Source organism: Corylus avellana, chromosome ca10, assembly GCF_901000735.1.
Source record: "Corylus avellana chromosome ca10, CavTom2PMs-1.0".
In the NCBI taxonomy this organism is placed as follows: domain Eukaryota; kingdom Viridiplantae; phylum Streptophyta; class Magnoliopsida; order Fagales; family Betulaceae; genus Corylus; species Corylus avellana.
In genome coordinates, this window is record NC_081550.1 from 1133583 (window position 1) to 1147234 (window position 13652).

General features: G+C 33.8%; 2 protein-coding genes across 4 annotated transcripts; one reads left to right on the top strand and one right to left on the bottom strand.

The window, feature by feature from the left end:
- Positions 1–199: 199 nt before the first annotated feature.
- Positions 200–6502, bottom strand: LOC132164232 (protein NRT1/ PTR FAMILY 7.1). Of its 3 annotated transcripts, none has more exons than XM_059574696.1 (6): positions 6455–6502; positions 3450–3503; positions 2855–3005; positions 2484–2701; positions 1795–2354; positions 200–1400 (listed from the first exon to the last, which is right to left on the bottom strand). In XM_059574696.1, the coding sequence occupies exons 2-6, from the start codon at positions 3480–3482 to the stop codon at positions 539–541; spliced, it is 1824 nt and encodes a 607-aa protein (XP_059430679.1). In that variant the 5' UTR covers positions 3483–3503; positions 6455–6502; the 3' UTR covers positions 200–538. The 3 variants fall into 3 exon arrangements, with proteins under 3 accessions (XP_059430679.1, XP_059430681.1, XP_059430680.1); XM_059574698.1 differs by lacking the exon at positions 6455–6502 and adding an exon at positions 3734–3806 and having other exon boundaries at positions 2855–3002; XM_059574697.1 differs by lacking the exon at positions 6455–6502 and adding an exon at positions 3734–3806.
- Positions 6503–9232: 2730 nt separating this feature from the next.
- Positions 9233–10321, top strand: LOC132163702 (AP2/ERF and B3 domain-containing transcription factor At1g50680-like). Its single transcript, XM_059574073.1, has one exon. The coding sequence runs from the start codon at positions 9233–9235 to the stop codon at positions 10319–10321; it is 1089 nt and encodes a 362-aa protein (XP_059430056.1).
- The last annotated feature ends 3331 nt before the right edge of the window (positions 10322–13652 follow it).

The window sequence follows — 13652 nt, forward strand, 5'->3', positions numbered from 1 at the left end:
GCCATCAAGTATGACTTGAATAGATATATAGTTTCCTTTACAGAAAAAAGATTTAAACTATATATATATATTAAATTTTTTAAAAAAAAAACAAAAAAACAAAAAAAAAAAAAACAAAAAAAAAAACCTTAAAAACTCATTTAGAATGATGCTTGTTTATTTATAATTTATTAGTGGAAAATTACAACGCATCCTTGAAAAGGAATACCCTCCAAAAACAAAGAAAATGAGAAAGAGAAGCATGAGAAGAAACATTTCATGCCATTGACGACATTCTCCACTAAAACCTTACAACTCAAAGCACACCTTATATATACCTAGAGAGGTCAACCTTATTAAAACCACCAAACATCATCCGCTAACTTTTACCATTCTAAGAAAGTAATCATTCCACAGCAATATCATCTTTTCAAGTCGATCCATCCATCTCATCAACAAAGGTCATGCTTTCTTCTTGCGGAAATATGTTCATCATCATCATAAATAAATGGCTAGACCTCAGATAATATAATATATACAAAATTTTGGAGCTAGCTAGCTAGACTCTGCTGACCAATCCTTCTTGCCCTTGCTTCTGATCCGTGCTTTCTTTCTCGCTGTCATCATGGTTGATGCCCGTGTACCAGTTGGCACAAAACAAGTAAATCACAAAGTCAAAAGCCGTCAACACTGCAATCAGGAAGAAAAACCTGTCAATGTGGCCTGTGTTCAAGTTATCCGGGATCCAACCAGGATTATTGCCTCTAGCAGTGATCCCCATTACCATGTTAACAAGCAAGCTACTAACGTAGTTTCCAAGAGAAATCGAAGCCATGCAAAGGGAGCTCCCGAAGCTTTTAATACCATCTGGGGCTTGCCCATTAAAGAACTCCAGTTGACCAATATACATAAAAACTTCCGAAGCTCCAACAAGAACATACTGAGGAATTTGCCAAGATATGCTCAAGGAGCTACTCTTCTCACCAGGCATGACATGTTTGAGCCTCATAATCTCAGTGGCGCCGGCTGCAAGCATTGCTAGCATTCCAATAATGAGCCCGATGCCCATTCTTTGAAGCTCAGATAATCCCTTGGGATTTCCGCTTAGTTTTCCGGCAAGGGGGACCAGAATCTGGCGATAAATTCCAGTGCAAATAAGGACACTGCAAATATCGAAGGCAGACATGCTGGCAGCTGGGAGGTGGAAGTTTCCGATCTTGGTATTCATCACATCCCCTTGCTCTACAAAGAGAGAAGCCATTTGTGTGAAGATGACTGAGTAGATTATAGTACATGCCCAAATAGGTAACATTTTAAGAACACACTTGGCTTCTTCCACTTGAGTCACAGTGCAAAGCCTCCATGGATGTTTTGGGCCATACAGATCACTTGATGTTATTGTTGCTGCCTTGTCCAAAAATCTGAAGAATTTCAAGCAACATATAAGTATCAATTAGTTCCTTCATTTATTTCTTGAAAATTAGCTAGGCCATCCAATAAGTACTTGACGGTGACTATACCATGATATTAACAAAACAAACAAATATATTGTAGCTCTAAGCCTCTAACGATAGATTTTAGTTTAATAGACTCAATTGACGTATAGCCAACAATTTTTTATATGAATTGCGAACCAAACAAAAAATTAATAAATTAAGTGCTTGATTAAATAGATTGGACTAAAATAAGCAGATAAAATTTTATACGATCTTGATACACCTCGAATTCTGCCACTCAAACACGAATTACCACTAGCTCCTAGTCTTACTATATTAATGAAAAAAATTAAATATAAATATTATTTCCAATACTCACTCAAACTCGCTGCTATGAAGAATCTTCCTGCTCCCTTTAATGGCAGATTCTAATCCTTCCACTTCATAGAGGTCTTCCGGGTGGGCTGGAGCAACGTGCCATTTCTTAGCGGTGGCGACAAATACCTGAGCAACACGTGGGAGAGGGTTGCCACATGGTTTTACGTAGCGGTATCCAGGAGTCCCTATCAGAAACGACAGCAAGGCAATAATTGCAGAACCAAAGGACGCCAGAAACCCAAGTGTCCATCTTCCGGTGTCCTCGTAGTACACCAAAACGGTGTTGGAGAAAAGAGAGCCTACGTTGAGTGCAAAGTAAAAGTAGGCAAAGAAAGCCACTTTCGATCCCTTTTCCTTTGGGTTTGCCGCATCAAATTGGTCTGCTCCAAACGTGGCAAGAGTTGGTTGGTGCCCGCCATATCCAAAGGCTACTAAATAGATGGATAGGTAAAAAATGGCCACGCCAATTGAGGATGTGGGCATGCAAGCCATTTCCCCATCACCACAGCCCGTTGGTTTGATCAAGAATAGCCATGACGTGAGCGATAATAGCCCCAAACCCTAATATAATTAGTAAATAACTTGGTTAGCAAGCTAGAAAGATGTTTGATGTGAATAAATGATTAGTAAGGGTCGATAACTGTCACATCATCAAGTTGTATAACAGTCAACTAAATAATATTATATTACCACTACAAAAATGATCTGAAAGACTGCACAGGTTAAGAAACGGCCCCAGTATGAATCGCTGAGGAAAGCTCCAACCAGAGAGAACAAATAGACAGTTCCAGTCCACTTGCTAACATTATTGGCAGCAATTGCATTTTCTTGACCAAGAACTCTAGTCAAGAACAAAACCAAGTTCACACCAACGCCAAAGAAAGCTAGTGTTGCAAGGCCTTGATTTGCTGCACCATATTAATGAAGCAGAAGAAAATTAATTAATGAATAATAAAATCAACCCCACATTTGAAAATTAAAGAAAAATAATAATATAAACATTTTCTCTCTCTTTTTTTTTTTTTTTTTTTGAGAGAGAATATGTAATTATTGGTAGGTACCTAACAAGATGCTTGTATATTTCCACCCTCCTGTGCCCTTTTTAGTAAGGCAGTCCTTGCTTCTAGGAGTACTGGTCAGCAACTGTCCATTCTTATTGCAGGTTTTGGTCACAGCTGCATCTCCAATGCTAATGTTTTCTTCTCTGACCTGCTAGAAAGAAATGATAATAACTAAGAATTAATTTCATTTTACCAAGCAGCTCAGGAAATTATTCAGTGTAACTTAATCCAAAAAAGATAGTCATAATAAAGTATATAACACCAAAGCCACCATATGAACTTCATTAATTTACATTAAAAAAAAAAAAAAAGTCCAGTGGATTTTTATGGGTATAACTAGCTAGTTAGTCCAATTTGATTGACCATGTTAAAAGTATGTGACCTTTTTTTTTGTCATAGATCGTTAAATATCACATCATACACATGAAACTTAATTATTAGTGAAATCATATATCGTTCCATGATCGTCAGTTTGTATTCAAATACAGAGCATGTGGACCTCAGCTCCAACCACCTGACAAATGAAGTTTGGTCCCATTGATAGGACAATATTTTCTATTTCTGAAACTTTTACTTGCTTCTGTAGTTTCTTTACCTTTCCTTCGTTGGTGAAGCTGAGAGAACCCATAGCAGCTTTTCAAGGTCTCTTCTGCAACATATCAAAACTTTAATCAGTGAAAAATACAAAATATTCAGAAAATAAACTTAAAAGGCCTGTCCCATGCATGATTTCAACATTTCCTTAACTAGAACAAAAAAAAAAAAAAAAAAACCACCACAACAAGGTGAGTTTATTGAACCTTTAAACAATAGGAGGAAAAACATGTCAGGGTTACAAATGATATTTCCAACCCAATAATATTGCTTACTGAAACTTACAAGGGAATAAGAAGAAGGAGAAGGAGAAGGAGAAGGAGAAGAAGCCAAAAGTTGTGTATACAGGAGAAGTTGCCAAGGAGATGACTGAAAAGAGTTGTGGGTGAAGGGTTCATTATATAGGAAATGAGAGAGTGCATGTGAGAGAATGGATGGCAGGCTTCATTTTCAAAAACTGCCTACATCATATTTTATTTTATTTTTTGGACTGAAAGAAAAAAAGAAAAAAGAAAAAAAGGAAAAATATTAGTGGAATAAGAAGAAAGAAAGGTCAGTTTGAAAGAGCCTGTGCCACAAATTGAGTCATTTCTTACATGAATATTCGTTAGTGGGATTTTTATTTCCACTTGACAGTGACATTATTTCTCTTTTTTCTCTCTATTTCGCAAGTTTTTCGTTAAGCATGAAGAACAACAGTTACTGAACAGTATTTTTAGTATGTCCAAACAAGTTAAAGTCCATGTCGAATAAATTATTAATTTACAGTAAAAAGAAATTTCATGTTTTTTTTGTGGTCATGAGCAGCTTGCTCTTTTTAAGTAATTGACACCACGTAACTCGTGCAATGCATGTGACTTCATTTTTGTGATCATAACTTCTTCTTCTTTTTTTTTTTTTTTTTTTTTTTAACTTGAATTTGATTGATTGTTCTTTTGTAAAATATGCTAATTAATAACGTCATGTTTTTCATTACTTTTTCTAAGATGTTATATAACCTTAGTCCTTCTTTAATAAAAGAAATAAAAAAATGTCTTGTATTATTCATAGATTAAAAAGAAAAAAGAAAAAGAAGGGTGTATTATGTAGAGATTAAAGAAAAAATAAAAATGGATCGCCAATTTAACAATCTTACAAAAATAACTCATAAAAAAAAAAAAAAAAAGTTAACTTGATAGGAAAATGTATATTTAATCATTTAATTAATATTCTAACGCTCTCCCTTAATAAATAAGGCTTGATAAGTAGGATATTTAATTAAAATGAGAGGTGAATTAATTATGAAAATAATGTTCAAACTCATGACATTTTACTTTAATGTTATGTTAAATCACCACTTATTTTAAAAGTTTAGATTGATAAAAATAATATATTTAACATTTAACAAGCAGTATTGTGGTCGATTGGGTTCAATAGTGTTCCAAATATTTTCTTTAATTAGTCGAGGCAATTAGCTAGTTGTCCGCAGCACAAATGTATGGGAATAGATAAGAAGCCCATGCATGCATGAGCTGTTAATTAAGCATATTGTGATCATTAAAACAAGCAACCAAAAAGAGGAAAAGAAAAAAAGTTTGGATAAGGTATATACTTAAAATGAATGATTCAAATCAAAAGCCTAAATCACCAAATATTAAAAGTTTGGATAAGCTGGTAATAAACAAAGAAATTGAATATTATAATCAACTTTATTCATTTGTACAAACATAAACGTATGATCATAGAGTAGCCCGATTAGCCCAATTAATGGCTCAGAATAGGATCGGGATCCCTTACAATTAATTGGGCAGAAGGTTACGAGAGGCCTCTAATAGGCCCTTCTATCTAAGCAGGTGCTCGGACGATCTGAGCACCTGTTCAAATAGATGGACCAATATATCAAAAGACTCTCTTAATCACCTAAACTTCGGCATACAAGAGATTCTAGCTAGGGAATTCCAATCCTTTAGAATATGTCAAATATGTAAAGGTTACTAAATCATAGAGTGCTACATGTAACAAGTTTGCTAAATTAATATATATTTTCCACCTTTTACAAGGCATCATTATTTGACTCAAAATTAAATAATCAAAAACAAATTGAAGAAACCAACAAAAACCATTGTTCAAGGTATATATACCAAAATCAAAAACAGATCATAATCATTGGTTCAATGTCATAATTATGGAAGAAAGACGTGAAAGAAGAGGCTTCTCCTTATTTCTCCCCTTCATCACAATTATGGAAATTTTTGGATGACAATAACTAGAATATGAAGGTTCACTTTGCTACGTACCAATACTATACCATGAATTAATCTCAAGGCAATTATGTGGTCCTCCCCAATAATTGGTCCAATCTCATAATATTGTATTACCTATTTGATCGGTAATGTATCAAGACGTACTTTTCGTTGCATACCGCCGCAAGTATGCCTACTAGCAGTCAATCTTTTAATTTGCCATGAGAATCAATTTTTTTTTTGCTGCCCTTTTTTAGTCGGTAGGCCAAGAATTTATTGGACTGAATTATTCGTTTAAGCCCTTTTTAGTTATTTATTATTTTTATTTGGCATTGTATCAACTAAGAGGTTTGTTGTTCTCCACACCCTATATATCTTACTTTTATTTAATTAATGAAACTTAATCATCATATATATATAAAAGAGAAAAGTAGCCTAATTCAAAGGAAAATTAAAAATTATAAGATAGCTTCAAAATTTTATATGATGCACATAATAATTTCACGAAGACGTTGAAGAGTAATGTTATTCATTATACTTTTATTTCACTTTATTGATATGGCATTATTAATTAATCTTTAATTCAAAAAAAAAAACAATAATTAAGCAATTAATAAAATCACATCAATAAAATAAAATAAAAATTGTACATAACATTTCTCTTGGACAAAAACTCGATACCATTTATTCACAGAAACAGGAACAAAAATATGGTTTTTAGAAATTAATAATGCATAGCATATTAAAGAAAAGTAAATAGAAATTAAGTATAAAGCTCGCGAACCTTTTACGGAACTTGGTCAGGGCAAAAGTAACTTCTTCTGGAATTGTACTGAACTCCTTCGATGGTGAAGAACGTGTACCAGCTGCGATCACAATCGACAATGCAGCCGGTAAAATCACTCTTCTTGCCGGAAAACTAGAAAATTTGTTGAACCCTTTTGTCATTTATGGTGCAAAAGTACTGTACCAAACAATTCCCTCTCAATGCAAAACCTCTCAGATCGAACAGTGGGTGGCGGGTGGCCTATATATATATGGAACCAGATCCTAAGAACTCATGCAGCTGGATCCTACGTAGGTACAAACCTTTCTATATCTATGGATTAGAAAGAAAGAAAGAGGAAGAGAGACACAGAGAGAGAAAATGCATGCATTTCATATCACGACATATAAATTAACGTTTGGATCGTGTCACTGACATATATATTACTTAGTCAGAGGATCTGCTCCATAACTGATTCCTAATTAAGCTCCTGTTCTTTCTCATCAAACTCATCTAAACTAGCTTACAAGTCGACCCATGTATCTGAATTTTGTTTAAAAGCGCGCTGTGAGGAAAGTCTGATTATATATCGTGGACCAAGTGTGATTAATAAGGGTTAATTAATTTGCATCAAATTTCTGCTGATGATCATTCGACATCCGAATCTGACGTCTTATATAGATATATCGCTCGTGCCATTTGATTGGCACTATGATTTTTAATCAGACACTTCTATTTCTTAATGGAAAATAGGTTTTTGTGATTTTAAAAAAAAAAAAAAAAAAAGTGTCGCTATATATATATATATGGGTATGTCGTATGCGGTTTTCCGCATATGCAGATAGCGGTTAGTTGAGTTTAGTAACCGCTTGCATGTATAGACGTTGTTGTGGGCGGCCTGGCCAGACTCAGCTAAGGCTAGCCATGGGTTTGGGTTTTTTTATTTATTTATTTTGTTTACGAATAACATTGCAAACTTTTAAAATATGACGATTCAACGTTGTAATTTTTTAAAGTTTAAGGATACGATTGCAAAAGTGATAAAACATTAGGGGCTAAGCAAAGTTTTCCTAAAATTTAGTAACATCGAAGCCAAGAAATCATATACAAATAAGACATTCTGTTAGCAAGTGGCATTAAAATGAAAAAAAAAAAAAAAAAAAAAGGGTCATGTGGCACACGTGATTTTTTTTTTTTTTTTGGGTTCTATTTTTCTCTTCTAAATAATCCAAAAAAATAATAGTACTAGAAAACCGAAAAGACTGTGGGAATAGCTTGACCACCCCCAATAATTATATGTGGGAGACTGGGAGTGATTATATTATTTATTTCATCTTTCTTAGATTTCATATTCATTTTGAATTAATTTTTGCATCGCATAGGTCCATTATGATGTTTTGTTATCCACCTCATAGATTAATATTACCAAAGAAATACATGAGATTGAAGGGAAAATACTAATATATATAAAAAATAACCGCTTATTCGGATAAAAAATTAAGAATTAATTTAATCATTTAATTTATATTCTAACAACTAATTAACATGAAACACTAAGAATATCTTTCTATGCTTAATTTTCTTCAGATTTGGTCTTGGTTTTGGACAACCTAGCATTAACATACCACACCGTTAATGTCAAATTGAGAGGACTCCTTCAAACTAATTTGTAGTTGTGGAAAACCTACTAGTAGATAACCTTATATGACAGAACACTTTGACAGGCTGGTTAGATCGACGCGAATATAGGATGGAACCTAATTATTCAAGCAAATACACACTTATTCTAGATGAGTAATCCTAGAAAAAAGACCCATGTCTTCACGGTGTCCTTCCAAAATTAATGTAGCCTTTAAAACTACCATCAGATCAAAATCCAATAATCATCTTTCACAAATCTAACGGTAATTTATGACCTTGTAAGTTTACTTAGTTAGGGAGTTAAAGTAATTGCCAATAATAACTCCTTTTACCTTATTTAGATTAGGGAGTAATTTAGTTAAACTAAAGAATTTTATCCACAAGAATATTTGAATTCTACAATTCCAAATATATGGGAACATAAACATTCAGTGTCACAATTTTTTATCTCAGACATGCATACACCCAATATATAGCTAGAGATAGAGTGCCAAATGATGAAGATCCAATTAATATATAGACCATTTAATTTTTTTTTTTCCTGGCTAGCTTGAATATCCAATTAATATGTTGGATTAATATTATTAATTTGTGGATTAAATCATGTTAATTAAAGATTTTTTGCAACTATATATATGTTTTAATATTAGTCAACATGTTTTAGGGTTGTCTCCCTCCTCGTCATGAAACATGATCCCGGCCCCCACCAAATAAAGAAATTCAGTTGTGAGTTCAGTTTAGAGTTCACCAATAGGCTTTTGTAGATACCAGGAACCGTATTTCTTGACAGGATGTGCAAATAAATCGAAAATATGCAAAAGAATAATTAATTAATTAAGCACACCTGATCATGCACATGCATGGAAATATATAACAAATTGCTAACAAAATATGTTACTAATTTGTTTTTAACTTGGTTGTTATACCTGATTTTTTTGTTTAGTTCTTATAAATGTTCCCCGTTTCCAAATATAAAACCTATAATTTTGATGCAACGAATGACTCATCTAATTGCTAGATTTCCTCGGTCCCCTCAATTTCTCCAAAAAGATTGGAATTAATCTGTGACCCTTTTCCTTAAATCCCACCTTATTTCTTCTTCTTCTTCTTCTTCCTTTTACCAATATTGCTCTGGATTTTTCCTGCATTTACAATATGGAAGAGGATGCTTTGAGCATGATTTCATATGCCAAAATGAACGTGACCACAGAAACCTCAGATTCAAACAACACACGTTACACTTTGCAGGCAAACAACAAGCGCACGAAACACGACAACCTTAATCCCCCCTCCATAGCAAAATTCAAAGGAGTTGTTCCTCAGGTGAATGGACATTGGGGTGCACAGATATATGCCAACCACCAGAGAATCTGGCTGGGGACTTTTAAGTCTGAAAAGGAAGCAGCCATGGCTTATGACAGCGCTGCAATCAAGCTCCGGAGTGGCGATTCACATAGAAATTTCCCGTGGACCGACCAGACAGCTCAGGAGCCTAATTTCCAAAACAATTACACAACAGAAGCAGTGCTAAACATGATAAGGGATGGCTCGTATCCATCAAAATTTTCTGCTTTTCTTCGAACCCAATTATCTCAAACAAACGAAACTGGAATCAATCTCAAGCAAACAAGGGTTATGCATGGAGACGAACATTTTTCATGCAGCCAACTTTTTCAAAAAGAACTAACACCAAGCGATGTGGGAAAGCTTAATAGGCTTGTCATTCCAAAGAAATATGCTGTCAGGTACTTTCCCTGCATTTGTGAAAGTGTGGAAGATATTAATGGCGGCGGTGGTGGCAGAAATGGGGTTGATGACATTGAATTAGTGTTCTATGACAAGCTAATGAAGTCATGGAAATTCCGATATTGCTATTGGAGGAGTAGCCAAAGCTTTGTGTTCACAAGGGGTTGGAACCGGTTCGTTAAGGAAAAAAAGTTAAAGGCAAATGATATAATCACATTTTATACATGTGAGCGTGCTGAAAAGGCAAAAGAGGGTGAAAATTTTTGTTTAATTGATGTAATTTACAATGGGGGAGAGGGAAAGAATTGTTTGGTTGAGGGGATAAGTGATCATGTGCAGTTGGAATTAGGATTAAATTTGGGGAAAAAATTTGGCTACAAAGTAGATGATGAAAATCAGGATGATGATCAGGAAGAGAAGGTATTGAGTACTGGACTTGATAGGCCACATAATGTGGATGAAAAAGGTTTTAGGCTCTTTGGTGTACGTATCAACTAACAAATAAAGGATCGAGCAAGACATTTCATTTTAATTCAGGGATAATTTTTATTTTTTATTTAGAGTGAGAGGTTCATGATTAGGTGAGAAATATAATTGTAATCACTTTCAGAAAAAATCAGCCAAAAGTTGTAAATTTTGTGCAAATTAAAGGTGAGATATGGTTCTTAATTAGTATTGTTTTTATAAGCAACTTGTTGCTTGAGCTAGGATTTGTACACACAAATAAAAAGTGAGTTTGCAAATTTAGTAAACTTGATCAATTTACTTTTTCTTGGTACGAGAACTAATTACATAATTACTTAAATGTAAATTTCCTAATGCATCGGTGAGTGATAAGTGCAACAAGGTCCCATAAATCTAAATGTTATCCAAAGATATATATATATATTTAGATACAAATTTCAGATAGTATTTATCCTTGAAAATTGGCTTACAAAATTACGGTGACCAATACCGTATATACACATATATGATATCTATGGCGGCCCAATTTTATTCTTTAGGTCTTTTCCTCTATGACTGGGACTTCCACATCTCTGAATCCAATTTTGCTCCCAAACGTGCAAGCCATTGTTCAACACTGGAAGATAATGACATCATTGTTGGCTTTGATACCAAATATATAATAGATACTTCAAGTAGAACTAACAATTGAAAACCGGTTTATATGAAGACGGTGTTCTTGACCTTATATACACATCTTTAAGATTTTACTTAAGTCATATGAAAAACTTAGTATCGTAACATATTTTATGGCCTACAGGAGCAAAAGATGATGGACAAAAATTTCCTCCAACCTAGTCTAATAAGTGCCAAGTGTCCTCTCTCACAATTTTTTTTAATATTTTTAACAGTAATTTATTGCAATTCCACTAATCTAGGACCCTAAACATTGATTTTTTTTAGAAACTCAAACATGTTGAATGACTCTTGTCACTTATTAGAATAAGTTGAAAAAAATTTTCTCCAAACTAATTTGAAGAAAATTGTTTCCAAAGAGGACCTAACTAGCTAGAGGTCAATAAGCTCCTTGATAGTTTACATTGGCCTATCATTTAGCAAAAAATTAATTAATTTGAAACTAGTTAGATCATTCTTGCTGTCAATTGGCCAAACCATTCATCGCGCACTGAAACCCACCAGGTCAGATTCATCCACGTTTGATCTTTTGCAAAGTCTATCGCATTTAACTAGTAATTGGACCGCTTCTTCTTTTTTTAAAAAAAAATTGATGCATTCTCATTTCGTCCCTCCATTAGTGAACTTAACCCTAGCTCTTAGTCTAGTACTTTCTATGTTCCCTTTTTTTTTCCCCCAAAAAAAAAAAAAAATCCTTTAACTTTTCACCTGACCTTTTTGAACCACAACCAGATGGTCAAGTTGACAACACATTTTCTTTCAAGTGGTTATGAGTAACCACATCTTTCTTGGCATGAAAAATTCTGCAAATCCAACTATATTTCGTAACCACCTATAAAAAAAGCCATTGAATAAAACCATATCTCGTTGCTGACAATTAATTAACAAACTTTGGATAAGATTGGTATCTCTTAACTTCTTCATTAGTTTAATAGATTTTTCAAGTTTTACTCAAAACCCGATCTTAATTTGACCCTGAAAGCTCAACATACAGTGAAGCATAAAACTAATTACAGTTGCGTACACACCTTTGAAAACTGAAAACTCATTGAACTTGGACGAAAAAGTTTCAAAACCATTCTTTTGGTGCATCAAATATCATTAACTTCTGAAATTTCATTTCATTTTCCAAAATACATAGTAACCCTTTTGGAAGATCTTCTTTTCTTTGCTGGAATGAACCCACAAAACGATATAGCACAGTTAAAGACAGCATAGAATGAATATGACACTTATTGGTACAGTAAATTATTGGCCCCATTCTCAGAACCTTTTCTATAGGACCGTATAAAAAATTACTTCAACAAAGTTATCACCCGATCACAACTGGTGCATTTTTGTCATATTAATTATGAAGCACTAAATATTTGCATGATTTCACATAGAAAATGAAATATCAAAGATAAGTGGAACCTATTTTCAAGCAAGAAAAGAGATAAGGACGGGTCCATATTACACTGTGCAACATGGACTTATCAAATCAAGTAGTGTTAGTGTCCCATTCAAGTTATCTTATCAGGAAGATCATAAGCTAACCTCCCACTTCTCCTTATCCCACCAATAGTTCATCTCTTCCGCATTTGACATTCCCTCACTCCTTTCTCCATCATTCTTTGCCTTTTAGCTGCATTGCGTATAAGCTCATTCCTCTTAATACTTTTCTTTTTTTCTTTTACAATATCAGTAAAAGAAAAGATTATACAAAATGAGTGATAAGACAGCTATGAGTGGTAATTTGTATTCTCTTATCGGGTTTAAACTATGTCAATCTTAATATAACCCATTTAAACCGTAAGGGCTTCTAACGTCAGACCGGGTCGGGCACGGACCAAATCGGATACAAATTAGGCTTTGCCTACTGCCTTCTAGAATGTGGGTGGCAAAACCTAAAAAGGAGCCCAAGTAGAAAAAATTAGGTATGAATTTGGAGGAAAATGAAAAGTAAGAAGAAAAATCGATCTTTGATGGCCAACTTGTGTCCTTCTGCTGTAAATATGCGGTTCTGAATTCTTGGACCTACCAAAACTGGTTCGATGGCAGGTTGAATTTTGCACCAAGGGGAGAATTGGGGGACCCCTGCATGTGATATTACCATTGCTGGATACCACTGCCACATTACCACATGTGTACTATGTCAACTAATATATATCTTGCACACAACTTTTTCATAAGTGCATATCTCGATGCATTTATGGTAATTGTTTGTCATAATTAATGTAGGACTGAACAACGACCTCGATACTCAACCCACATAAAATAAGGGAATTGGATTCTCTCTATTTTATTTGAAATAGAAAGTATTCAATATTTAGTGTAAATTAAATGAGGGATAATATTGTATACTACGATGCTCTTAATATGATTTATTTAAATTTAAAGTTTATTTTGTTGTATTTAACGGTATATATATATAATTCAATAAGTGAAATCTAATATATGAACCATAAGATGGATCATGGCCTTCGAAAAATTTGAGCCTTGCCTGTGCGTTAGTGTCTTGATTAGTGTGACTTATATGCAATGGTTCAAATATTGACAAGCTAAGAAGGTGAGCAGAATTTTTTTTTTTTAAAAAAAAAAAAAGAAAGTAGGTGACCATTGTCTTACAATGAACTATTTTTTTTTTCATTGTAAGTGAAATGATGATCAACTGTTTTATTTTGTTTTGTTATATTGAACGGTGCATATA

What these genes read in the sequence shown, in the direction of transcription:
- LOC132164232 (XM_059574696.1), bottom strand. Translation starts at nt 3,482, where the DNA reads ATGGGTTCTCTCAGCTTCACCAACGAAGGAAAG. An exon ending in GCTTCACCAACGAAGGAAAG is followed by an intron (nt 3,006 to 3,449) that starts GTAAAGAAACTA and finishes ATTTCTTTCTAG; the next exon opens with CAGGTCAGAGAAGAAAACAT. An exon ending in TTCAGATCATTTTTGTAGTG is followed by an intron (nt 2,355 to 2,483) that starts GTAATATAATAT and finishes TAATTATATTAG; the next exon opens with GGTTTGGGGCTATTATCGCT.
- LOC132163702 (XM_059574073.1), top strand. Translation starts at nt 9,233, where the DNA reads ATGGAAGAGGATGCTTTGAGCATGATTTCATATGCCAAAATGAACGTG.